Source organism: Coregonus lavaretus (assembly GCF_964263955.1).
Source record: "Coregonus lavaretus genome assembly, chromosome: 39".
Taxonomy (NCBI): domain Eukaryota; kingdom Metazoa; phylum Chordata; class Actinopteri; order Salmoniformes; family Salmonidae; genus Coregonus; species Coregonus lavaretus.
In genome coordinates this window covers 6794758-6822679 of record NC_140026.1, presented here as the reverse complement: position 1 = coordinate 6822679, position 27922 = coordinate 6794758, and the positions used below count along the sequence as shown (strand labels likewise).

At 43.9% G+C, this 27922-nt stretch overlaps 2 protein-coding genes across 2 annotated transcripts; one reads left to right on the top strand and one right to left on the bottom strand.

Moving 5' to 3' along the window:
- Window positions 1-183: 183 nt before the first annotated feature.
- On the bottom strand, window positions 184-19986 carry LOC311112910 (SH3 domain and tetratricopeptide repeat-containing protein 1-like). Its single transcript, XM_084156050.1, has 20 exons — window positions 19499-19986; window positions 16799-16849; window positions 14917-15047; window positions 14156-14261; window positions 9576-9719; window positions 9115-9313; window positions 8903-8979; window positions 8539-8734; window positions 7532-7662; window positions 7327-7368; window positions 5791-7182; window positions 5450-5619; window positions 5033-5101; window positions 4668-4791; window positions 3975-4155; window positions 3744-3894; window positions 3545-3667; window positions 3274-3424; window positions 2770-2966; window positions 184-2440 (listed from the first exon to the last, which is right to left on the bottom strand). The coding sequence occupies exons 1-20, from the start codon at window positions 19638-19640 to the stop codon at window positions 2162-2164; spliced, it is 4056 nt and encodes a 1351-aa protein (XP_084012176.1). The 5' UTR covers window positions 19641-19986; the 3' UTR covers window positions 184-2161.
- LOC311112912 (calcium-binding protein 2-like) lies at window positions 19975-27893 on the top strand. Its single transcript, XM_084156052.1, has 8 exons — window positions 19975-20060; window positions 22015-22086; window positions 22724-22859; window positions 23882-23912; window positions 24280-24423; window positions 26741-26850; window positions 27232-27379; window positions 27598-27893. Exons 2-8 carry the CDS (start codon window positions 22016-22018, stop codon window positions 27624-27626), a joined length of 669 nt encoding a protein of 222 aa, XP_084012178.1. The 5' UTR covers window positions 19975-20060; window position 22015; the 3' UTR covers window positions 27627-27893.
- Window positions 27894-27922: the final 29 nt, after the last annotated feature.

The window sequence follows — 27922 nt, the reverse complement described above, 5'->3', positions numbered from 1 at the left end:
AGCTACCTTAAGATTAATGCACTAACTGCAAATTGCTGTGGATTAGAACTTCTGCTAAAATGTAAATGCAGATTACTAGAAGTTAAAACTAGGGCCCATAGTTTTTCCTCGTCAGGGGGGCACATGATGGCCCCAGTTATGACAGACATTATAAAGGCGCTTCACAATGAGAACCCATGTAGAAAGAGTTTACAGAATTTATTTCAGCATGTGGATTTGTATAACAGTATCAAAGTGATTGTTGATTACAATATATAAAAACAGACAGTAACCACGTTTCCATCCACAGTTTTTATGCGAGTAAAGTCATACCGTATAAAAACAATCACGACAGCTGTGATGGAAACAGGTCGTTTCGGTACAGTTGTATAAATGGCGACAGATCATTTGTTCGTTTGACATGGTGGGATCTTTTTGTGGCTGTATAATTAATTATGCGAGAAATGATGGTGGAAATGCCTTTATGCACAAATATTGATACAATAACCATCATATTGAAGTAAACTTGGGAGTCACGCGATGATATGGTGTGTGGTCCTCCCACTATGTCTCAGGAAACCATGCAGTTTATTAGGCTACAGATTAAAGAAGTTATGAACTTCACAGGGTGGTGAAAGTGCACGGTGATGAGCTTGATGCTCCTTTCCAATAAATATCAAGGGTCTTATTCTGGTGACTTGATGATCGATGCTTGACTGCCGTTTTGACAAATACAAATATTCTCTGTCTTATCCATAATAATCTGATGATGTGGACGACCAGCTCAGCCTACCTGCACTGTGTCTGTGAGCTGTTGGATAGAGCGCACGTGCCCAGACCAGAGGAGGCACATTTGCTATTCAACGCAACAGTTTTTGTGACAAAACTATCGGTAGAGTTGAAAATGCGATGGAAACACATTGAACTTTAGATTTTTATTAGTTACATGAAAACTTAAGCGGAAAAAGTACATTTTGTGTGCACTACGTCATCACACACTTATTTTGATCTGCAACAAGTCCATTGGGTGAAAACACACCACTGATGGGAAAATGTGCATATTTTCTTTATGCGTTTTTTTTAAAAATATTCACATGAAAATGGATGGAAACCTAGCTAATAATACAAAAAAAGGCATTGACGGCTCATCAGCTTAGGAGTGCTGACCTAGGATCAGTTTAGCCTTTTGGATCAGCATGAATAAGACTGTATGGACAGCGGGGACCGGATCCTAGATCAGCATGAATAAGACTGTATGGACAGCGGGGACCTGATCCTAGATCAGCATGAATAAGACTGTATGGACAGCGGGGACCGGATCCTAGATCAGCATGAATAAGACTGTATGGACAGCGGGGACCGGATCCTAGATCAGCATGAATAAGACTGTATGGACAGCGGGGACCGGATCCTAGATCAGCATGAATAAGACTGTATGGACAGCGGGGACCTGATCCCAGATCAGCATGAATAAGACTGTATGGACAGCGGGGACCTGATCCCAGATCAGCATGAATAAGACTGTATGGACAGCGGGGACCTGATCCCAGATCAGCATGAATAAGACTATATGGACAGCGGGGACCGGATCCTAGATCAGCACTCTGACTCTGAGACTCTTTATGGATACGGGCCCAGGCGCGCAGTCCAAGTGGTCTTCACTCTCACAGAGTAATTCACTCCCGACTCCACTATAATCTGCAACAGCTAGACCTTCTCCATTATCTTCTGACTTCTCTTAAATTACGTTTATTAGAGATATCTTTCAGGATTCATTCCTTTCACCAGGACTCATTTCAGGTCATCAACTGAAGACAATTGTAGATATTCAGTCATTGCTGTATGATTCTATTCTAAGTTATATTTTTCAGTAAGGCACAGAACACTGATTGGTAAAATCACATTAACACATCTCAACGGTTCAAAATGTCAGAATTACATATTTACACTTCTTCAAACCGTACAAAAGCCTACGACGCCCACTTGGCACAATTTCCTCCAACACCCATAACCTCTTTAGCCTGTGTGCCAGTCTGTTTGTGCTATCACAGCAACTCCTTGTCACTCATTGTCATGTTTTGCTTGACAATGAGCATTGGATAAGAGCACAAACAGATCGGGGTCCAGGCTATAACCTCTCCCCTCCTCTCACTAACTTCATACCAAGATGGCGGTTTGGCGGTTACTTATTTCTTGGTTCCGAGATGTTCACCCTGTTTGTCTTGTACTGTGACATACTACTGAAGATCTGGTCTGGTGAGAGGTTGATGCGTCGTACGTTGAGATCGGAGGCAAACGCTCGTGCTTTCTGGTAGAAGAAGAGGGACAGCTCCCGGTCGACCAGGAAGTTGTGGTAGATGGTAGCCAATCGCGTGCAGAGCTGGAGTTGGGACTTCTTGTTGCCGATGTCCATGGCTGCAGCAAGTGCTAGGTGGTAGTACCCCGCAGCGTCGTAGGGGTCCTAAGGGTCAAAGGTGAAAAGTTAGGGGTTAGAGGTGAGGTTGGGGTCAGTGGAGGAATCGTTAAAAGCCGTTTTGGTTTGGTCCATGTAAATCAAGCGTTATATCGCCACAATGAAATGCAAATTCATGCACATGTTTTCTGTATGTTTTCAAGGGTTGGGGTCAACTCCATCTTGACACGGAATTTCTCCAAAGGAGTGCAATTCAAAGTTTAACTTTTGGGATCAAATTTCTATTTCTTATAGATATGTATTTAAAACCTGAAAATACAACAAACTGCCCAGTCATGAATTCCATTGATTGATTGATTGATTGATTGATTGATTACCTTCAGGTCATAGAATATAATGTCCCCCAGTGTCTGATAGACCCTGACGTAGTACAGGGTTTCCTCATCAAACTCCAGGGGTGTGGGGCAGAGGGAGAGGGTCTTCAGGTAGTGGTGTTCAGCCAGCTCAAACTGACCCAGACAGTGGTACAGGGTAGCCAGGCGGTGGAACGCCACACGCTCGTTCAGACGGTTTCCTATATGAAGTACAATAATGGTTTCATTAGTTAGTACATTTCACAAAAAGAGCTATAAACAGGGTGCACCTGTTTTTTCTTCCTGGCACAGATTCTGCTGATGGCGACTTTTTGTTGTTGTTGCAATAACTGTGATGTGGTTGTTTTTTCCTGCCAAACCTTACTGGAATTCACTGACTGTATGTCACTCTGGATAAGAGCATCTGCTAAATGTAAATGCATATTTCTATTGGAAAATACAAGGAAGGACTAGGTCTGGGCTAAGCGAGGTCTGACCTCTAGTGGCCATAGCTGTTGTGTGTCCTACCCAGTTGAACACTGATGTCCAGGGCGGTTAGGGCGTACTCCACAGCTTCTCCATACAGCTTCATCTGCAGCAGCAGCTCCACCAGCTTGTTAGACAGCCTCAGTCTGACCTCTGTATTGCTGGTTCTCACCGCGATGGGCAGGGCACGGTCCTGACACACACACACACACACACAGGTGGGTTCACATACTAACACACACACAGGTGGAGTCACACACATGCACAACCTCCGTCCTACCCCATAGAAGCAGTGTGTGCGTCTGCGTCCTACCCCATAGAAGCAGACAGCCTTCTCTCTCTCCGTTGAGCTGTTGAAGAAGACGTCCCCTGCTGCCTCCAGCAGCTGTAGGATGAAGTGTGTGTCTCCTGTACTCAGACCCACATCTTGGGCCACCTGGGAGGAATATAATGTAACTCTGAGTCAATGCTGTCTGCACTGTGCAATATAATAGAATAGAATAGGTTCTGACCTGTACATAAAGGTCCACCAGTTCAGTCTGGCCCAGCATGTGGTATATCTTCCCAGCCTGTAACCAGGCGTTAGCCTCCTTCTCCCTCCGGCCCAGGTCTATGAAGATACCCAGGCTACGCTTGGTGTAGTCCAGAGCAGACCGCCTAGCCCTGGACACAGAGATAGAAAGGAAGGGAAATGTTATCACTTGCTGCCAACTAGAGACGGGCACTTAGACAGACAGACACACCTCTCTGTCCCCAGACTAAGGTATAGCTGGCTGATGGTCTCCAGCACCTCCCCCTCCTGTCTCCTGTCTCCCCGGGTCGCCAGCAGGGCCAGCTGATGTTCGTTGTAGATGATACACTGGGCCTCATCCGGACACACTGCACTGTACAGGTGGCACAACCGCCGCGTCACACTCAACTGATCTGGGAGAGGGGAATACACCATATGGAGAGTCGGATTAACATAGCATCTTTCTGTTAGCCCACTGAGCTAAAGCCTCGACATTAGCCAGAGGAGCTACTTGACTAACATATTTGGGGCAGAAGTGATGAAACAGGTATTCTGCTAATGAAATTCATTCCATATGTTCAGCATATAGTAACTGTGTATTTAAACAATCAAATCCTAAATAAAATACATTATAGAACTGTAGAATGCATAACCGACATTCTATCCTGTGCATATTTTTTCATGTCATTTTAGCAGGCAAATATACACGTAGGAAAGATTATGCATCTCGGTTTCTCCAACAAAAACGAACCACAGGCATGATAATATTTAATTTCCTTGGATCCAATACCAACGTTCTCAGAGGGTCCCCATACCTCAGAATGTTGATTCAGCTTATGGGTGGTGTGTGGACCTCTATGTAAACCATGTGTTCTGTAGCATTGTGGAAATTATGGTTTCAACAACAATAACAAAATAAACGTACTGTCTGAGTGGTTTGACTTGATAGCCATGAGTAGAGCCCATTCATAGTAGATCTTTCCTCTGTCCAGGAGTCTCTGGTTCACATAGTATTGTCCCAGCTCCAGCAGCACTGTGGTAAAGTTCACCTAGAACAACAAAAGATGACGACTAAGGACAAATGTTATAATGTATATTATATAGCTGTTATAAAGGCATTATGAAAGCCTTCATAATGACACCTACTGTAAATTGTAACCATAACAAGTATTACATAGAAAATAATAAAGAAATAACATATTTTAAAACTTTTTTTTTTGTCGTAATAATAAAGTTGTCCTCCGAATAGGGAGGTGTAAATAGAAAAATACAAGAATAAATAAAGTTCACCTCATGTTCCTGTCCCTCCAGCGCTGACAACATCTCCACAGCTTCTGTTAGATGCTGCTCCGCTAACCGCTGAGGATGAAGTGAAAGGACTGCTAATCTATCTGTAATCCTAATTAGCAACATTTCACTAATTTTTCCCCAAATTTCCTGGTTTTCCGGAAATCCCTGTTGGAATATTCCCAGATTCCTTCCAACCAGGATTTCTGGAAAACCTGGGAATTTTGTAATCATAATTTATATATCAAATAAAAATGTATTTGTCACATGCGCCGAATATAACAGGTGTAGACTTTACCATGAAATGCTTACTTACGAGCCCTTTCCCAACAACGCAGAGTTAAAAAGTAAGAAAAATTTGCTAAATAAAAAAAGGAAATAGTAACACAATAAAATAACTATATATATCTGATCATATACCTTAGCCCCAGCCTTCAGACACAATAACCCCAGGTTAGCTTCTGCTACTGCCCAGTTAGCCCTGTTCTCAAACTCCTCACACACATCAATGGCCATCTGGTAGCTCTCTGCTGCCCTCCTCAGGTCCCCCGTGCTTCGCAGGGCCACACCCCTCATGTTGTGGACCAGTCCTTGAGATGAGATTGTACTTCATTAATCTCTAAGTGGTAATTAGTTGGTCATACTTACAGCCGTAGTAAAATACTCACAAACGAGCGTTACAAGACAGCTACAAAAAAAAAAGACATATGTAGAGGTAAGTTCAACAGTACAGTATGTGCAAAATAACAACTTAAGTGTACCTTCCTGTGGGGTAGTGCAGTGTTCTGGCATGGAGGCCAGCACCGAGTCGAGGATGTCTAGAGATACCTCTGGTTGGCTGTTACAGATGTGCAGCCATGCTAGCCACACAAGGGCGATGTTTCGTTCAGGAATGCTAGTGGCGCCCGATGATGATGATGACGACGGCGCGCGATGATGGTCTATGAGAGTGTGCATGGAGCGTACCGCGTGACCTAGCATCCCATGTTTTTGAAACAGCTGGGATAGGCAGAGTGTTAGAGCCTGGCTTAGAGTGAGGTCACCAGTGCCACCGACTCCATCGAATCGCCCAGTGAAGGAGAGCGACCGGCTGAGATATGGAGCCACTTGAGCCGGAATGGCGACGTCCTGCTTCCGGATCCCATAGAGTCTGGCTGTGTTCTCCAGAACCAGCCCCATTCCATTCAGACAATCGGCTAGCCTAGCGGACGGATGCATCGTGGCTTTCCTGGCTGAGCTGACACAGAGGTGGGGGAGGGAGAGCTGGCTGTACAGCCTCCCCAGGCTGAGGTAGCCGTGGCTGGGCGCGACGCTCCGGACACCTGGGGGCTCTGCCAAGAGAACCAGAAGCCTCTCCAGGAAGGGAACGGCATCCGCCCCCTCACCTCGCCTCCAGTGGAGCTTGGCCAAGAGGAAGCATGCTCTGGCTTCTGCCATCTTGTTGTGACTAAGCACCGCCTTCTTCAGGATAAACTTCAGAACTTCTGAGTCTTTCTCCACTGTCGAGACGCAGTCAGGGATGCCCATGAGCAACGCAGCGATCCGCTCCGACAGAGCAAAGTATTTTTCGGTATTTTTCTGCATGAGATAGATCACCGCTAGGTTAGCGTAGATGCTAGCTAGCATTAGCATGTCCGTGAAGCCGTCTCGAGGGACGCTAAGGGCCTCCTCGAAGTAGACTCGAGCCTGGGAGAATTTTGATCGTCCTGCGCAGAGTTTCCCCAAAAGGAAACAGAGGCGGCTCTGGGACCAATGGAGACGCTTCTTCCTGGCAGTTTCCCTGGCAACACCTAGATACGCCACCAATTTGTCAACGTCGTCCGAGTGGCCAGTGAAAGTGGCAAGGAGCCGTTCTGGAGTTTGGCCATAGAGGGCGCCAAACTCTGGCTTGTGGTTGCTGCCACCCAGGAAGGATAGAAGAGGAAGGAATTTCTCCTGGTTGGTGGTGGTGCCTTCCTCAACTGGGTGGACGGTGAAGTGAGGCCCGCTGGCTAATGTAGTCTTAGAGGTCTCACTGTGGTCCTCCAGAGTTCCATTTGTAGTCACAGTTGCATTAGGCACCTTCGATTTCATCTTCCCTTTTAGTAGAATCTCTTCAATCTTTCTCTTCAGTTCTGCTTGTTGGTGAGCATCCATGTTGCCTTGGGAACCATCTGTAAGATAGATGAAGATCATTATTTATGATGTTGTTGACATGTGGGAGGAGCAAGAAAATGCTTTCCATGTTGAGAAAAAATACTCAAATACAATAGTCCATTTGTGCATAAAAGTACAAAGCAAACAATAAATACCCCTACTTTGAGTTGGTTCCTTTGGAGAATCCTGTTGATCAATCAGATCTGGAATGAAAGGGATAATTCATGAATCAATTTCAAAACAGACCATCTTTACACAGTAAGGCATTCTTAGAGACCAATGCACAAATAAAAAACAAGCTGTACTTGCTGGCAGCTGTTCATCACCAAGAAAATGCCCCTGAGCATTTCTCAATTTCTGTCTCACCAAGTTTGTAGACGTGTCCAACATCATTCTGGTAGATTTTTTTCAGCAAGGCGATTGTCTCCTCTTTAATCTGATCTTCTTTCAGGTTGAAAAACAACCTCTCTTCTTTCTCTAGGAAAATGTCAGACGCCCTAGAATGGAGTTAATAAAACAAAATGGCTACTAATTTCAGACAATGTAGAATAATCACACTTTCTAAAAGGAATGTGAGGAGCTACCATGTGTGTTTGAACATCTAATTCAACATGGCTCTGAAAGCATTGTCCAGTGTGCCCTTGTACATTTACTGTAATACACCCGTAGAGATAAACCGAGTGTACAAAACATTAAGAACATCTTCTTAATTTTGAGTTGCCCCCCCCCCCCCCCCCCCCTTGCCCTCAGAACAGCCTCAATATGTTGGGGCATGGACTCTACAAGGTGTCGAAAGCGTTCCACACATGTTGACTCCAATGCTTCCCACAGTTGTGTTTAGTTGGCTGTATGTCTTTTGGGTGGTGGACCATTCTTGATACACACAGGAAACTGTTGAGCGTGAAAAACCCAGCAGCGTTGCAGTTCTTAACACAAACCGGTGCGCCTGGCAACTACTACCATAGCCCGTTCAAAGGCACTTAAATCTTTTGTCTTTCCCATTCAACCTCTGAATGGCACACATCCATGTCTCAATTGACTCAAGGCCTAAAAATCCTTATTTAACCCGTCATTTTCCCTTAATCTGCACTGATTGAAGTGGAATTAACAAGTGACATCAATAACGGATCATAGCTTTCACCTGGATTCACCTGGTCAGTCTGTCATAAAAATAGTGTTTTGTATACTCAGTGTATATCATACACTTGAGTAGCTGATACCATTGAGCTGCATAGTTGCCGGGATACCAATTACCATTTTAATGTTCTATTTAATTCTATGAATATATCACTACTGTATACATGATGACGCAGTTAATCTGACACAGTTAACCTGACGCAGTTAATCAATATATAACTGAAGGACACACTTACTCACAAAGGCTATCGGCCGGTCTGACCAGGGTAGTCATCACCAATCCCACTTCTCCTGTCCTCTCCAGTCTGCCAGTGAACCACTCGAAGCACGACACCAACAGGCCCACAATGATGATGCGATCACCCTGCTCCAGGCTCAGCTCGTCTGGCCCACCGGCGTCATACTCAACACTGGCCACACAGGAGCCAGTGGCTAGCATGGGAAAAGAGACAGGTGGACAGGAGAGATGAATTGGAATTTTTAAGTTAGTTCAGACTCTAGAATTCCTCCACATAATTATAATTCTATGAGAAAGAGAAGGAACAATGAAGCCCTTAGAATTAGGATTGTCAAGTGGAATTCAAACAGGGTTCTTCTTACCAAACTGGCAGGGGAAATCACATGCTGGCTTGCCACTGCCAACTAAGATGTTCTCCGCACATGATTTGAGGAACCATCTATAGGGTGAAGCAGGAATGAAATATGTGAATAAAAAGGTGAAACTTGGAAAATTAGCAGTGTGCATCAATTGCTTCATTTTCTGTATTGACTAAGAATTAAATAACTAAGTATACACTAGGAAGAGTACTGACTGGTGGAAGGGGATGACGGGCTCCAGGGCTGGTTTGGGTTTGGTCCCCCGGGCTCCATCCCCCAGGGAGAGTACGGTCCACCCCGACCCCAGGAACGGGGGCTCAAACAGGGCTATGTCCCCCTGCTCCATGTAGAGGTCTCTACCAGGGGTGGAGCTGTCAAACATCTGGGTAGAGCTGCAGCTGGCGAATAAGGAACCTGACAGAGGGGGAGATTTGGTCATACTTTATTTGATGGGTAGAACTAAATAACTAATCATTTGTAGCATTGTAATTAAGAGTATAACATGTATAACATCTCATAAAAGCATAACATGGATGCTCAATGTTCATTTGATCTGTATGTGCTGACTTATCAAATTAAGTGCTTCTGTATATTCTGAATACACCAAACAGTGAATGTGGCTACAAAAAGCTGTCGAAGTCAGACATTTTAATCTGTGAGTCACTGGGAGACTTACCCTCTTGCATGAGGATGCCTTTGTAGATGAGGTTGAGAGTCTCCTCTTGGATAGAGATCTCTATGGCAACGTACTCCTGGTCCAGAGAGCTCAACCAGAAGTCCTGGTCCAACAGCAGGTTCTCCATGCACTGACCCAGAAAGCCTGGAGAACAGAGGTCAATAGAGGTCAGAGGTCAATACGTCAGGGGTCAGTCAGAAGTCCTGGTCTAGAAGTAGGTTATCTATTGATTTCAATCGGAGATATACATTTACATTTACGTCATTTAGCAGACGCTCTTATCCAGAGCGACTTACAGTTAGTGAATACATATTTTTTTATACTGGCCCCCCGTGGGAATTGAACCCACAACCCTGGCGTTGCAAACGCCATGCTCTATCAACTGAGCTACATCCCTGCCGGCCATTCCCTCCCCTACCCTGGACGACGCTGGGCCAATTGTGCGCCTCCCATGAGTCTCCCGGTCAGTGGAAGACCAGGTTCCCAGAACGCTAAGGCAGACGCCCTGTCCCGACTGTATGACACAGAGGAGAGGTCCATTGAGCCCACTCCCATACTTCCGGCGTCGTGTCTGGTTGACGCGGACATCGAGCGGGCGTTACGTACCGAGCCCACTCAGAGGGTCGTATATACGTGCCGCTCGAGGTTTGCGTTCGATTGATCTATTGGGCTCACACGTCACCCTCCTCTGGTCATCCTGGCATCGGTCGGCCAGTGCACTGTCTTAGTGGGAAGTACTCGTGGCCCACTTTAGCTAAGGACGTGAGGGTTTATGTTTCCTCCTGCTTGGTGTGCGCCCAGTGTAAGGCACCTAGACACCTGCCCAGAGAGAAGTTACAACCCCTACCCGTTCCAAGTCCTGCCGTCTCATTCCTATGCCAGGTCTCCCTACACCCCTACAAACTACTGTTTACACACGTCTTCCGGCACTACTGGGTACCTGAGTATATTGTGTCGGATCGGGGTCCCCAGTTCACCTCAAGGGTCTGGAGGGCGTTCATGGAACGTCTGGGGGTCTCGATCAGCCTGACCTCAGGTTTTCACCCCGAGAGTAATGGGCAGGTGGAAAGAGTCAACCAGGATGTGGGTAGGTTTCTGCGGTCATATTGCCAGGACCGGCAGGGGGAGTGGTCGGGTTATATCCCCTGGGCAGAGATGGCCCAAAACTTACTCCGCCACTCCTCTACTAACCTTACTCCTTTCCAGTGTGTGTTAGGTTATCAGCCGGTCCTGGCACCTTGGCATCAGAGCCAGATCAAGGCTCCTGCGGTGGATGAGTGGTTTCGGCGCTCGGAAGAGACCTGGAACGCTGCTCATGTACACCTGCAGCGGGCCATCAGGCGACAAAAGGCGAGCGCCGATCGCCACCACAGTGAGGCCCCGGTGTATGCACCGGGGGACCGGGTCTGGCTCTCGACCCGAAACCTGCCCCTTCGCCTGCCCTGCCAGAAGCTGGGTCGGCGGTTTGTGGAGCCATTTAAAGTCCTGAGGAGATTGAACGAGGTTTGTTATAGGTTACAGCTTCCTCTTAATTACTGTATTAACCCCTCGTTCCATGTGTCTCTCCTCAGGCCGGTAGTAGCTGGTCCACTCCAGGAGTCTGAGGTACGGGAGGTTCCTCCGCCCCTACTGGACATCGAGGGGGCACCGGCGTACTCGGTCCGGTCCATCTTGGATTCGAGGCGTCGGGTGGGGGGCCTGCAGTATCTCGTGGAGTGGGAGGGGTACGGTCCAGAGGAACGGTACTGGGTCCCTAGGAGGGACATCCTCGATCCCTCCATGTTGAGGGATTTCCACTGTAGTCATCCGACTCGCCCTGCTCCGCGTCCTCCTGGCCGTCCCCGAGGCCGGGGTCGGCGCACGGCTGGAGCCGCACGTCAAGGGGGGGGTACTGTCACGAATTCAGCCGAGGCTGCCCCTCCTCCTTGCTCGGGCAGGCTTCGGCGTTCGTCGTCACCGGAGTACTAGCTACTACCAAACCATGTGTCTATGTTCGACTTGTTTTGTCTTTATTGGTCACACCTGTTTCCCATCATGTAGTTATGTCTTCCCTATTTAACCCTCTGTCTCACACTGTGTGTTGTGCGTGTTTGTTCATGTTTTGGTTGTCGTTAGTGTGCGGGTTTGTTTCCTCCCTGCGTGGAGGTTTTGTTCATACATTTACCTACGAGTAAAGTACGCTTTTGATTAGCTCTGTGTCCTGCGCCTGACTTCGCCTACCGCATTACCCTGATGACTTGACAAGTTCCATAAATGCTTCAAGTGCTGCATTTGGATGTTCCTCATTACACACATCAGACCAACAAATATTTTTCACATCTTCGACATAGGAATCATTGCAAAACCTCTTGTATGATCGTTTATACACAATTTTAGGTCCAGCCTTTGGAACTTTGTTTTTTGTAGATATGGCTATTATTTTATGATCACTACATCTGATGGGTGTGGATACTGCTTTAGAGCATATTTCTGCAACATCAGTAGATATGTGATCAATACACATGCATGATTAAGTTCATGTTCCATTTGTAAATACCCTGGTAGGTTGACTGATGACTTGAACCAGATTGCAGGCACTGGTTACAGCTTGGAGCTTCTTTTTGAGTGGGCAGCTTGATGACAACCAGTCAATATTTAGGTCACCCAGAAAATATACCTCTATGTTGATATCACATACATTATCCAACATTTCACACATATAGTCCAAATACTGACTTTTAGCACTTGGTGGTCTATAGCAACTTCCTACGAGAATAGGCTATAGGTGAGGCAGATGAACCTGTAGCGATATTACTTCCACATCATCTGACATAAGATCCTCTCTCAGCCTAACAGGAATGTGACTCTGGACATACAGTGGATTTGGAAAGTATTCAGACCCCTTTACTTTTTCCACATTTTGTTACGTTACAGCCTTATTCTAAAATGTATGTAATTGTTTTTCTACACACAATACCCCATGATGAAGTAGCAAAAACAGGTTTTTATACATTTTTGCAAATGTATACAAAAAATACAACTGAAACATAACATTCAGACCCTTTACTAAGTACTTTGTTAAAGCAACTGGCAGCGATTACAGCCTTGAGTCTTCTTGGGTATGACGCTACAAGCTTGGCAAACCTGTGCCAAGTTTCTTCCATTCTTCTCTGCAGATCCTCTCAAGCTCTGTCAGGTTGGATGGGGAGTGTCGCTGCACAGCTATTTTCAGGTCTCTCCAGAGATGTTCGATCGGGATCAAGTCCGGGCTCTGGCTGGGCCACTCAAGGACTTTCAAAGACTCATCCTGAAGCCAATCCTGCGTTGTCTTGGCTGTGTGCTTAGGGTCGTTGTCCTGTTGGAAGGTGAACCTTCAACCCAGCCTGAGGTCCGGAGCGCTCTGGAGCAGGTTTTCATCAAGGATCTCTCTGTATTTTGCTCCGTTCATCTTTCCCTCGATCCTGACTAGTCTCCCAGTCCCTGCCGCTGAAAAACATCCCCACTGCAGGATGCTGCCACCACCTTGCTTCACCGTAGTGATGGTGCCAGGTTTCCTCAAGACGTAACGCTTGGCATTTATGCCAAAGCTTTCAATCTTGGTTTCATCAGACCAGAGAATCTTGTTTATCATGGTCAGAGAGTCTTTAGGTGCCTTTTGGCAAACTCCAATGGGCTGTCATGTGCCTTTTACTGAGTAGTGGCTTCCTTCTGGCCACTCTACCATAAAGGCCTGATTGGTGGAGTGCTGCAGAGATGGTTGTCCTTCTGGAAGGTTCTCCCATCTCCACAGAGGAACTATGGAGCTCTGTCAGAGTGACCATCAGGTTCTTGGTCACCTCCCTGACCAAGGCCCTTCTCCCCCGATTGCTCAGTTTGGCGAGGCGGCCAGCTCTAGGAAGAATCTTGGTGGTTCCAAACTTCTTCCATTTAAGAATGATGGAGGCCACTGTGTTCTTGGGGACTTTCAATGCTGCAGAACTTTTTTGGTACCCTTCCCCAGATCTGTGCCTCGACACAATCCTGTCTCGGAGCTCATAGCTTGGTTTTTGCTCTGACATGCACTGTCAACTGTGGGACCTTATATAGACAGGTGTGTGCCTTTACAAATCATGTCCAATCAATTGAATTTACCACAGGTGGACTCCAATCAAGTTGTAGAAACATCTCAAGGATGATCAATGGAAACAGGATGCACCTGAGCTCAATTTCGAGTCTCATAGCAAAGGGTCTGAATACTTATGTAAATGTATTATTTCCGTTTTTATTTTTAATACATTTGCAAACATTTCTATAAACCTGTTTTTCTTTTGTCATTATGGGGTATGGTGTGTAGATTGATGAGGATTTTTAAATATTTTTTTATCCATTTTAGAATAAGGCTGTAACGTAACAAAATGTGGGAAAAGTCAAGGGGTCTGAATACTTTCCGAAGGCACTGTACTTGTTAACACCTCTCCCATTTGCATTTCTATCTTTCCTATATATTCTATAACCATGTATGTTAAGTTAAGATTCAGAACTTGTGTATCATTCATGTAAATACAAACCCCACAGAGAGTTTCTATTCTATATCTATAACTTCTTATGCTAGACGACATTACCCATTGTGTAATACGTGGTGAACCTCCATATCTCTTCAAATGTTTTGAATGTGACAAATATGGTGTTCTCTTCACAGTTGACGGAAACAAGCCGAGCTGATAGTTCCTATAGTGCAGGAGAGGAGCACAGAGAAGAGGTCTAAATGTACATGATTTCTCACAAACTACTGTATAAAGCAATGCAATCTGTTAATAAGGTACTACCTCAATAAGAACAAATACAAACTGATAACACAACCACTTCAAATGCAAAACTGGTGATACGACCATACATAATGCATTCATTCTATTCACTCTAACTTTACACACTTGCGATAAAACCTGTGACAAAGCGTGTTGACAAAGTGAGGTGTGACTGTGCTGAGTACAGTATCATAGCAAATGCATTTTAGCAGTATATATAGATTACAGCTGTACATAAAGATTACATTAAAATTACGTAGGTTGACATTTATTATCACGAATCTTGCCCTGGAGGCAGAACTGAGCAATTTACACTAAATGGGCCAACTGCAAAGTCAGAATTGTCTATCTCGTATAGGTTCATGAAAACAAAAATGATATTTAATACTTAATTTAAGGTTAGGGTTAGGCTTTAGGGTTAGCAGTGTGGTTAAGGTTAGGGTTAAAATCAGATTTTATGACTTTGTGGCTGTGCTAGCTAGTGACCACTGCAGAGCTGCCTCAAGATTTATGACAATAAATGACAACCTGCGACAAGACTAACCTGGATACATAAAGGTTAATAAAGAGTGTTATACCATGAAGAGAGCGTTGACCTCTATGTTGTCGGCCTCCAGGAGGCGGAGTTTCCCCCGCAGCACTTCCTGTGACCCCTCGTCTGCAGGAAGCTTGTCCGGCCCCTCCACCATGGCCAACAGCATGGGCAGCACTGGAAACACGCACCCAGGCAAGGACACATTAAATCACCATTACAGTCTATGACATGCTGAGTATAGGCAATCCTTCTCTAGTTAATGTTTTGTAAGAGAGAAGAGGTGACAGAGATACTCCGGTGACTTCGTAATAAAACAATAATGTTGTTTCTCAAAACACCATGTAGAAGTAACTAACTTCCACATTCCACAGATATAGTGCATGATGTCCAAAGGCAATTCAAAAGTGTAGTTTAAGGTTTGTCATAGTTAAAGAAAACGAATCACAACAACAATGATGTCAATATCCTGACAGGTACAGTACTAATACTGTATCCTCAACTTTGCTTTACTTCCTGTTTCTTTATTAACTGACGGCCATTTTGGACACAATCATCTCACCCCTTACCGAAAAACCACATGATTTCACATGTGGGAAATCACACGATTTCACATGTAAAATGTAATGTGAAATCATGTGTTTTTGGAACACTTGATCACGTTTTCACATGTGTAGTTCCATGTTATCACATGTTGCTTTACATGTTGTCTCGTGTTATCACATTAACTTCACATAAGATCACGTGATCACATGAAAACGTGTGTTTTTGGAACACTTAACATGTGTCCACGTGAAATTCATGTTGTTTTTCTGTAAGGCACTGGTCTAGTAACACTGTGATTCACAGTGAATGACCCACAGAGATTAATCAATGACTTCAAAGAGGCTTTCTCAGGCTCTCTCAGGTCCAAGGTACAAGAATGATAGTTAAAATTCACTGTCAACTACATGATTTTCCATAATGAGAAGTGAATTTCTAACCTGGTCCTAGATCTGTTTGTGCTGTCTTGCCATCTCCTATGGTCATTGTCATGCCAAATGTAACAATAACCATAGGAGTTAGCAAGACAGCACAAACAGATCTAGGACCAGGCTAGTGAATCCCAGTTTAATAGCATACAGACTACTGCATTTGTGAGACAAGAGAAGAAAGAATGCAGAATAACTGCAGTACGTTGTCCACGGGTGCACTAAAAATCACAGTAGGAATATACAAAATATAAAAACAGTTTCCTACTGAACCAACATGAAACTCATAACTTATATGATTTAATGGTTGACTTTGAGTCCGCAGTCATAGTGTGGATCAAACCACTACAACAGTGTTCAGTATGTTGCTCTCAACCAAGCCTGGTCCCAGATCTCTCTCCATTGCTGTCATTGTAAAACCAATGACATTGAGTGACAGGGAGTTGGCATGATAGCACAAACAGGCTGGCACTCAGGCTACTCTCGACCACTATGTTGATATTGGAAGCATGTGGCTGTATGAAATAGCATGATGGTTGGTAGCAGAATGAGTCATTCAAAACCCACAGTTGCATCTCAGAGCTCCTCACATGGCAAGAGAGAGAGTTAGACCCATAATCCATAACTTTACTCTTAACTGCCACAGCCAAACCCCAAACTCTCTCCCCTCCTTTTTGGAATACTGTGGTTGGAAACTTCATGAAAATCCATTCCGTTAAATTCTGAGGTTCCACAATGAGAATGAAGTGTCTGATATACATGCATTGGAAGATTGAAAATGGAAATCCCCCTTTCATGGAAAGGTGTCATATTCCTGGTTCCCTATTAATAAAGTGTCTCAGGGTATGATCTAGCATCAGTTTAGCCTTTTAGATAATGATGAATAAGATGACATGGACAGGTGGGACTTAATCCTAGATCAGCCTCGTAGAGTAGACACAGTTCTTGGTTAGTCACCTGTTGGGAAGCTGTCTTCGGATGTGCCTGCTCCTCTGGAGCTAGAGCGCTCTGCAATATATAGAAATGTTCCTTTAATACTGAACACAGCATGTATGCTACTTTGATAGATTGTAAGAAGTAGGTAAACAAAATAACCTAAAAATTAAAAGGTGACATGCCCAATAGTTATTTATGGGCCTTTTGGCCGGCGGTTGACATTTCTTTTATGTGTTTATTATGACAAGAGCAGGAAAACATATGATCCCAAGTCCTCTATCCATGTTTCCTGTGTGTTCTATCGCTTACACACACACACCACACACACACACACACACACACACACACTCACACACTCACACCTTCCGTGTGTTAGCGGAGGATAATGCATTACTCACACATGCACGTTAAGTGTGTGTGTGTGTGTGTGTGTGTGTGTGTGTGTTGCGTGAGCGTGAGTAATGCATTATCCCCAACAGGAACAGTGTCCCCAACAGGAACAGTGTCCCCGACAGGAACAGTGTCCCCAACTAAACAGTGAGGAAGAATAGAGACAAAGGTGTCAGGTTCACAAAACAGACCACCATAGACAGACCTTTAACAATTACCAAGTTGTCAAATAACACTCAAACTGAGCTTGTATGACTATTCATAGCACTAGGCAATCAACATCAACAAAATATTCCAAAAGATTATCATTAGCTACAGGTGTGTAATTGAGCAAAAACAGATAATCGAATGATTACATGTATATAAGCCTTGGCCTGTAGGCTAATATATATATATATATATATATATATATATATATATATATCAGTGGAGGCTGCTGAGGGGAGGACGGCTCATAATAATGGCTGGAACAGAGCAAATGGAATGGCATCAAACACATGGAAACCATGTGTTTGATGTAATTGATACCATTCCACTTATCCCGCTCCAGCCATTACCATGAGCCCGTCCTCCCCAATTAAGGTGCCACCAGCCTCCTGTGATATATATATATATACAGTTGAAGTCGGAAGTTTACATACACATACAGGTTGGAGTCATTAAAACTTGTTTTTAAACTATTCCACAAATAAAAGTTTTGGCAAGTCGGTTAGGACATCTGCTTTGTGCATGACACAAGTCATTTTTCCAACAATTGTTTACAGACAGATTATTTCACTTATAATTCACTGTAACACAATTCCAGTGGGTCAGAAGTTTACATACACTAAGTTGACTGTGCCTTTAAACAGCTTGGAAAATTCCAGAAAATGATGTCATGGCTTTAGAAGCTTCTGATAGGCTAATTGACATCATTTGAGTCAATTGGAGGTGTACCTGTGGATGTATTTCAAGGCCTACCTTCAAAAACTCAGTGCCTCTTTGTTTGACATCATGGTAAAATCAAAAGAAATCAGCCAAGACCTCAGCAAAAAAATGTGTAGACCTCCACAAGTCTGGTTCATCCTTGGGAGCAATTTCCAAACGCCTGAAGGTACCACGTTCATCTGTACAAACACAATGGGACCACGCAGCCGTCATACCGCTCAGGAAGGAGACGCATTCTGTCTCCTAGAGATGAACGTACTTTGGTGCGAAAAGTGCAAATCAATCCCAGAACAACAGCAAAGGACCTTGTGAAGATGCTGGAGGGAACGAGTACAAAAGTATCTATATCCACAGTAAAACTAGTCCTATATCAACATAACCTGAAAGGCCGCTCAGCAAGGAAGAAGTCACTGCTCCAAAACCGCCATAAAAAAGCCAGACTATGGTTTGCAACTGCACATGGGGACAAAGATCGTACTTTTTGGAGAAATGTCCTCTGGTCTGATGAAACAAAAAGAATAATAATAATGACCATCGTTATGTTTGCAGGAAAAAGGGGAACGCTTGCAAGCCGAAGAACACCATCCCAACCATGAAGCACGGGGGTGGCAGCATCATGCTGTGGGGGTGCTTTGCTGCAGGAGGGACTGGTGCACTTCACAAAATAGATGGCATCATGAGGATGGAAGATTATGTGGATATATTGAAGCAACATCTCAAGACATCAGGCTTGGTCGCAAATGGGTCTTCCAAATGGACAATGACCCCAAGCATACTTCCAAAGTTGTGGCAAAATGGCTTAAGGACAACAAAGTCAAGGTATTTGAGTGGCCATCACAAAGCCCTGACCTCAATCCTATAGAACATTTGTGGGCAGAACTGAAAAAGCGTGTGCGAGCAAGGAGGCCTACAAACCTGACTCAGTTACACCAGCTCTGTCAGGAGGAATGGGCCAAAATTCACCCAACTTATTGTGGGAAGCTTGTGGAAGGCTATCCGAAACGTTTGACCCAAGTTAAACAATTTACAGCCAATGCTACCAAATACTAATTGTATGTAAACTTCTGACCCACTGGGAATGTGATGAAATAAATAAAAGCTGAAATAAATCATTCGCTCTACTATTATTCTGACATTTCACATTCTTAAAATAAAGTGGTGATCCTAACTGACTTAAAACAGGGAATTTGTACTAGGATTAAATGTCAGGAATTGTGAAAAACTGAGTTTAAATGTATTTGGCTAAGGTGTATATAAACTTCCGACTTCAACTGTGTGTGTGTGTGTGTGTGTATATATATATATATACAGTCCTAAAAACAATATCACTTTATGCTACTACTGCAGAGGCGGGTTGTGGATCTGAGTGTCATTTTAATGTCACTTTATGGATCACTGACTTACCCATTTTTCTACTTCTGGTCCCCTTCTTTACCGGATCATGGTTGTGGTCTTCTGCTGAGAGCTCTCGCCGGTAACGGCGACTGTTATTGTCCACTCCGTTAACCACCGGGACCGGTTCCATCTCCTGTTCCGCGGTTGACATAATGAATCGAATTATTTCCTACTTCTTCATGTAGTAGCCCTACCGTAAACTCCGCGAGCGACGCAGGATATCATGCGCATCCGCACCCTCCTCGCGCCCTGCGCACACTATCCATGGAGAACGTCGTCAACGTTTACTATCACGGTCGAAGAGGGCATGAAACGTTTAAACCGCCAACTTGGAGATGCCTTGTCGTAGAATAATATGAATATCGTGTTGTCAGTTAATGGTCCATAGAAGCGTTCCTTATTCCAAAGTCTGATCTTTGGTGAAAAATCGGTGATTGTCATCCGTTGTTTTGCTTACAGAGGATTTCCCAACTCCATCAGAATTGTCATGTCCTGTCCTGTGACGTTCGGCACACGAGCCACTACAGTGTGCCAACGGTGCGAAGAAAGTGCAGCTGACTGCAGGGAACAGGTTAATAATCGCTGACTGAACAAATAAAGTGTTTTTCTTTTCCAAAATCCACCGAGTTCGCTGTTAAAAAATATAGGCCACTGACTTTGGGAAGGATTTCACTGTTTTCTCAATCCTCAGATAGATTTTTGCAGAAGTTTGAGTGCTAGGTGTCGTATGTTAAACTTTTCCACTTCTTTAACCGTATCGTGGCATTCATAATTCCTTGCTATCTCAGCTATTTCCTATTGAGAAATTGATCATGCTACGCAGAAGCGCAAGCACGCACGTAGCCCACGTATACATGCACGCACGCACGCACACACACACACACACACACACACACACAATTGCATGTCTTTTAATTAATGTAGTCCTATGTGTAGCCTATTGCATCATTTGACCATTTCCACAGAGTCAGCTGCTGCTTACACTAAAATAAGTGTCCTTTGCCCAAGCTAACCTCTGTCACATCCTAGGAAGAGAGTCAGCGTTTCCCTTTCCTCCTCCTCTCTATCAGCCTGGCCTGGAGTTAACGCTTAGTCTCGGAGACTAGAGCACTCTCTATCGTGTTCAACTGAATGGAAAGAACGGCCCACTATTTCCATCAGAATCTGTTAGAATAAATAAATAAACGTGGTTCCAAACCCTTTTCGCACTATGAACCACCTAAAATGTGTTTGAACCTAGATTAAACAATAAGCAAACATAAAAGTACACAATAATAACTATTGAATAATATTTATTCAACGTCACACATTATTTTTAAAAATGCACTTAAACATACGTTTTTAAAAGGACATTTGTAAGCACGTTTCTTTGGTGAAAAAGTCTAAGGTTCTGTTTTCCCGGGAAATAAGCTACTGTCAAAATCGAATAGATGATAGATATCAGTTATGATGTCAGGGTTCCTTGACAATGGAATTCTATTAAGTGTCTGAATTTCACGTTATTTCCCGGGAAACAGAACCAATCCATGAGGTAAATTGGAATTGGAATTGAATTTCCATTTATTTCCTGAATTGACTGAATTGAAAAAGAGTTGACTCCAACCCTGTATCTATACTAGGTAAATACCAACTGAAATAGGACTGTTAAATAAAGGGTTATCACACAGCCTCATGTGAATCCTATCTTACTTTTTTATTTATAAATGAATTTGTTCTGCATTTGATGAATTGAAATACAATTTCAATTAAACATCATTCATTTTTCTTCCTTTGAATTTGTGCACTGCTTCACTAAATAAATGAGTTGTATCTGTCACGCACGTGCACACATACACACACACACACACACACGGTGTGACTGACAGTCAGTGCATGCGTGCGTGTGTGTATGACAGATCCACAGTGAATCACACTCTGTCATGCGTGCTGTTTGGTTTCTGACCTAGACACATTTAGCTAGGTAATCACATGGTAATACTCTCTGACGAAGGGAGGGAGGGAAGGAAAGAGGGAGGGAGGGAAGGAGGGAGGGAAGGGAAGAGGGAGGGAGAGAAGGAGGGAGGGATGAAGGAGAGGAGAGGAGGAGGAACCAGTCCTGTCATTCACATTACTGAAGGAGAAAGACGGCAGCTCTCACTCTCTCCATCTCCTTTCCTTTCCTTTCCTGCCTTTGTTTTTTAAGGACCAGCTGAAGGTAAGGACAACGTAGATCAGTTATCTGTATGGAATCTTTGCACAAAATAGAGGGTGAGATTGGTTAATGACCTATGCCTTGACTGTGTATGTGTGTATGTCCCTAAAGTAGGTTACACCTCTTTGTCCTCTGTGTGATTGGGTATGCTTTGTATAGAACTCATCATTTTTGTGAGTGTGTGACACCTGCCAATATAAATTCTGAGAATGTATCAACACGCACGCACGCACGCACACACACACACCACACACACACACACACACACACACACAATCACACATGCACGCACACACACGCACACACACTCATTTGAGTATTAATTTTTCTCCAGGATGTCTAAGACCCCGTCCACCACGTCTGCAGCCTCTGTAACCTCGGCAACGTCTGCAGCCTCTACAGACAGGTAAGATCAACGTCTACATCTGAGACAGGATAATTCACAGCAAGCTGTTGATAGACACGGAGAGGTTACCTGAGGTTGACACCGTGGTTGTGATACCACCTGATGTTTTTGGTGATGCCTAAAATAATAAAACATCATCAAGTGGCGTCTTCACCACGATACTCGTTTTTGGTTTTGTTGTTGTTGCAGAAAAATATCTCTGTTGTACATCAGTTGTAAAACTTGAATGTGTATGCAGGACCATTGAGTGATTTCCTTATTTTTATGGATTCTCCCCATGGTTATTATGTTAAGTCAAGGTGGCAAGATGGTAAGTAAGTAGCCTTGCACCAGTGTTGGCATGTGTGAGCCAGAACAGCTCATAGGATGGCCATCTCCTGTTTCTGTAGCATGAGGCAGTTTGATGAACAAGTACACCGCCTGGCGTGGACATGACGCTAGTCTGTCGCAGAGCATTACCCCCAATCTATCTCCTTAATTCTGAGTGCCAAGCAGAAACGCATTGGCTCCCATTTTTACAGTCTTTGGTATTACTCCCAACCTTCCAATCTCATGGCGGACATTCTAACCACTGAGTTGGTAAGATAGCGCTTGTCAATGTCTCTAATGTGAACCCCTGGTGTCTCTTGGCTCCTAGCAAAGGTGGTAAATCCTCCCAGAAGTCCTCGTCCTCGGGTTCGGAGTCGGCCCCCAAGAAGGTGTCTAAGAAAGAACAGAAGAGACAGGACATGGAGAAGATACACACCACCCTGCTCTGCAGCGTGTTTGGAGCGGTATACACACACACACACACACACCATAACAGCTACTTTACCCTTTGACCCCTAACCCCTAATCCTGACCTATAACCCCACACCACTTAGTGAGCGACATGCTAGGCTAACAGCAGTCTGGTGTTTGGTGGGGAGTGAAAAGTCAGGGATTCTGCTATGTTAGCGGAGCTTCTGATCTTTGCATGCCGATGTGTGTGTGTGTGTGTGTGTGTGTGTGTGTGCGTGCCTGCTTGTCTGCCAGCAAGCTACAAATGCGTTTCTGCCTGAATGTGTGTGTGTGTGTGTGTGTGTGTGTGTGTGTGGGTAATGACCCTGTCAGTTACACACACAGAGTAGTTATCCTCTCACCACTCATTAGGATTAAGACTAGAAGATGCTGGAAGAGCATCGAACAAAAGGGGAAAGTTGTACAGTTGTTTTAATACTGTTTTTGTTTGTTTGTGATATGTGTAAAGGTTAAGACCAATTGATGTGTGCTGTTTTATGAACAATTGCTGTTGTCTTACTTAGAAATGTTTCTTGACATTGTGAAACTTAACCTGGGGACATCGATTATGGATAGAATAATTCCAATTGGCATTTAAACTAGAAGCTATTGAGCATGCAGTGTGAACGTAGGCTTTGAATAACAACACGCTACATTGAATGGTGTCCCAGACAAACAGGATGGAACTCTTAACGATTTAATCCACCATGAGAAGGAAACGTCCTTAACTGTTCCTGTCCCCAATCCCTCACTAATTTACCTCACTACCGTAACAGAATGACCTAACCCTAAAACCTTTAACCTCCTCTTACACAACAGTATACATCTCAAATTTCCTGTCCTAAACTTCCAGCGATAAGCACCTTTTTTTTGTCCCAATGTCTTCAAGGTTGACCCTATCCAGATTGTAGTACATGAGGATATTCTGCAAGTCATGCACTATAATATTCCACAAAATGTGAGCCAGGCTTGAGTATTGTCACACAGTGTTGTCTCTCCCTCACAAAAACACCTCTCCCCTGTTGTCTTCCTTTAGGAGAGAGAGTTGGCTCAAGCAGAGTTGGATGGTGAGTCTTCTTAGCACAGTGATATTGCATATACAGTAGAATGCTTTATTTACAGTAGGTTGACCATTTGCACGACTCATTACATTGAGCTCATATTACTCAAGTTAGTATTCAGCCAGACATTAGACTTGTAAAAGAGGGGTAGCTTTGAGTCGTCCATAGAAATAGCATGACTAGAATGGGCAAAACGCCCCTCAGACCACGGAACTTCGACAGTACTACAGTCATGGGTAGACTCAATATAAACGTCTGCCTACCCATCACAGAATGTCGACCTGAATGGGAAAGTTCCTTTTAGTAATTCTACTTCCATGGTGTCAGCATCACCTTCTGACCTCTAACCTCTAACATTTGACCTTTGGCGCAGAGCTGGACTTTGCCTTCAAGGAGTTTGACTACGACTGCGATGGCTACCTGAACTACAAGGACGTGGCAGAGTGCATGAGGACCATGGGCTACATGCCCACTGAGATGGAGCTGCTGGAGATAGTACAACAGATTAAGATGAGGAGTGAGTGTCTTATAACTGTTATATAGCTGTTATGGACCTGTTATAACCTGTTACAGACCTGTTTAACCTGTTACAGACCTGTTATAGACCTGTTATAACCTGTTACAGACCTGATATAGACCTGTTATAACCTGTTACAGACCTGTTGAACCTGTTACAGACCTGATATAGACCTGTTACAGACCTGATATAGACCTGCTATAACCTGTTACAGACCTGTTATAGACCTGCTATAACGTGTTAAAGACCTGATATAGACCTGTTACAGACCTGATATAGACCTGCTATAAACTGTTACAGACCTGTTATAGACCTGCTATAACCTGATATAGACCTGTTATAACCTGTTACAGACCTGTTACAGACCTGTTACAGACCTGTTATAGACCTGTTACAGACCTGTTATAACCTGTTACAGACCTGTTATAGACCTGTTACAGACCTGTTACAGACCTGTTACAGACCTGTTATAACATGTTACAGACCTGATATAGACCTGTTATAACCTGTTACAGACCTGTTAAAACATGTTATAACATGTTATAGACATGTTACAGACCTGATAAAGACCTGCTATAACCTGTTACAGACCTGTTATAACCTGTTACAGACCTGTTATAGACCTGCTATAACCTGATATAGACCTGTTACAGACCTGTTACAGACCTGTTACAGACCTGTTATAGACCTGCTATAACGTGTTAAAGACCTGATATAGACCTATTACAGACCTGATATAGACCTGATATAACCTGTTACAGACCTGTTATAGACCTGCTATAACCTGTTAAAGACCTGATATAGACATGTTATAACCTGTTACAGACCTGTTATAACCGGTTACAGACTTGATATAGATCTGTTACAGACCTGTTACAGACCTGTTATAACCTGTTACAGACCTGTTACAGACCTGTTATAGACCTGTTACAGACCTGTTATAACCTGTTACAGACCTGATATAGACCTGTTACAGACATGTTATAGACTTGTTATAACCTGTTACAGACCTGTTAAAACATGTTATAACCTGTTACAGACCTGCTATAACCTGTTACAGACCTGCTATAACCTGTTAAAGACCTGATATAGACCTGTTACAGACCTGATATAGACCTGCTATAACCTGTTACAGACCTGTTATAGACCTGCTATAACCTGTTAAAGACCTGTTACAGACCTGTTATAACCTATTACAGACCTGATATAGACCTGTTATAGACCTGTTACAGACCTGTTAAAACATGTTACAGACCTGTTATAAAACTGTTACAGACCTGTTAAAGACCTGTCATAACCTGTTACAGACCTGTTATAACCGGTTACAGACTTGATATAGATCTGTTATAGACCTGTTACAGACCTGTTATATACCTGTTACAGACCTGTTACAGACCTGCTATAACCTGTTACAGACCAGTTATAGAACTGTTACAGACCTGTTACAGACCTGTTATATTTTTTTACAGACCTGTTATAGACCTGTTATAGAACTGTTACAGACCTGTTATAGACCTGTTACAGACCTGTTATAACCGGTTACAGACTTGATATAGATCTGTTATAACCTGTTATAGACCTGTTACAGACCTGTTACAGACATGTTACATACCTTTTACAGACCTGTTACAGACCTGTTATAACCTGTTACAGACCTGCTATAGATCTGTTACAGACCTGCTATAGATCTGTTACAGACCTGTCACAGTGCTGTTACAGACCTGTTACAGACCTGTTACAGACCTGTTATAACCGGTTACAGACTTGATATAGATCTGTTATAACCTGTTACAGACCTGATATAGACCTGTTACAGACCTGTTATAGACCTGTTACAGTGCTGTTACAGACCTGTCACAGTGCTGTTACAGACCTGTTACATACCTGTTATAACCTGTTATAACCTGTTAAAGACCTGTTAAAGACCTGTTATAGCATTTTACAGACCTGTTCTGACCTGTTATAGACCTGTTATAGTCCTGCTGGAGATCAAGTTGAGGAGTGAGTGTGATAATATGACTGCAAGAGAGAGAGAGAGAGAGAGAGAGAGAGAGAGAGAGAGAGAGAGAGAGAGAACGAGAGAGAGATGGGAGAAAGAGAGAGAACGAGCGAGAGAGCGAGGAACAGAAACAGTGTGTTTCCTTAACTCTGCATTGAGAACCTCATTGACTGAGGTTATTGACACCACTGAACCCTCCTGTCCTGGTTTTTGATTGGTGTGTTCATCTAGTCACCTACCTATCTCCTGACTGTTCATTGGTGTGTTGGACCAGTCCCTACCTGTGTCCTGATTGTTGATTGGTATGTTTCTCTGCAGTGGGCGGTCTTATGGACTTTGATGACTTCTGTGAGCTAATGGGTCCCAGGATAATGGGGGAGACTGTTGACATGCTGGGGCTGAAGGAGCTCAGATCAGCCTTCTCTCAAGTAAGAGACTGAGATTGGAACCAAAATAAACTACAAACAGAAAACACAGGCATTATAACTCAAACCTTAATCTCCCAGCTTTTACATCCTTGCATGATTGACCTTACCTACTCTTCCTCAAGTTCAGATTCAGCCCTCAACCAATATTAAGTCACCTGTTTACTTAATCATCCCCATCCTCTCATCCTCAACATCCTCTCCTCACCTCTCCTCCTCTACTCCTCAACTCTCCTCTCTCCTCACCTCACCCCTCCTCACCCCTCCCCTCATCTCTCCTCAACCCTCCTCTCATCAACTCTCCTCCCCTCTCCCCTTCTCACCGCTCCTCACCTCTCCTCACCCCTCCCTTCACCTCTCCTCCCCTCTCCTCTCTCCTCTCAGTTTGACCAGGACTGTGATGGGAAGATCAGTCAGGATGAGATGAAGGAGGCGGTGAAGTGTTTTCTGGGGGAGAAACTGAAGAAAGGAGAGCTGGAGGAGATCCTCAAGGAGATTGACATCAACGGAGACGGAAGCGTCGACTTTGACGGTGAAGAGATAATTTTGCACACACACACACAGATGTAGGTGAGGTCACATACACACACACACGTGGAGGAAATACTCACATTCAGGACATACACAAAGAAGTATGATCACACATGTCCGCACTAACGCACAGTCACACACACACACACACACAATTCTCTAATGCAGTGGTGGCCCAAAATGTTGTGGCCTTTCTAATTTCCCTCTCTTGCCTTCCAGAGTTCGTCATGATTCTGTCCATTCGATAAGCACTGGAAGACCTGAGAGGAGGCTATCGTTTCAATGAATCTTGGGAGACAAAGACGGATTTAACCTTGTGTGTGTGTGCATCTGTATGTACTACATATACACTACATATATACTACATAAATACAACAAATGTACTACATATATGTGTTTGTGTCTGTAGTTATGCTACAAGATCATATCCATGCCTAACTATGTACTGTGTATATCATCAGCTCTAAGGATGAGATGCACTCCTCCTCTCCTGTTCTCTCCTCCTCTTCTCTACTCTTCTCCTCTCATCTCCTGTTTTCTCCTT

What these genes read in the sequence shown, in the direction of transcription:
- LOC311112910 (XM_084156050.1), bottom strand. Translation starts at nt 19,640, where the DNA reads ATGTCAACCGCGGAACAGGAGATGGAACCGGTCCCGGTGGTTAACGGA. An exon ending in CCGGCCGATAGCCTTTGTGA is followed by an intron (nt 7,663 to 8,538) that starts GTAAGTGTGTCC and finishes ACTCCATTCTAG; the next exon opens with GGCGTCTGACATTTTCCTAG. An exon ending in GTCTGAAGGCTGGGGCTAAG is followed by an intron (nt 5,102 to 5,449) that starts GTATATGATCAG and finishes CTTCATCCTCAG; the next exon opens with CGGTTAGCGGAGCAGCATCT.
- LOC311112912 (XM_084156052.1), top strand. Translation starts at nt 22,016, where the DNA reads ATGTCTAAGACCCCGTCCACCACGTCTGCAGCCTCTGTAACCTCGGCA. An exon ending in TCTGCAGCGTGTTTGGAGCG is followed by an intron (nt 22,860 to 23,881) that starts GTATACACACAC and finishes GTCTTCCTTTAG; the next exon opens with GAGAGAGAGTTGGCTCAAGC. An exon ending in TCAGATCAGCCTTCTCTCAA is followed by an intron (nt 26,851 to 27,231) that starts GTAAGAGACTGA and finishes CTCTCCTCTCAG; the next exon opens with TTTGACCAGGACTGTGATGG.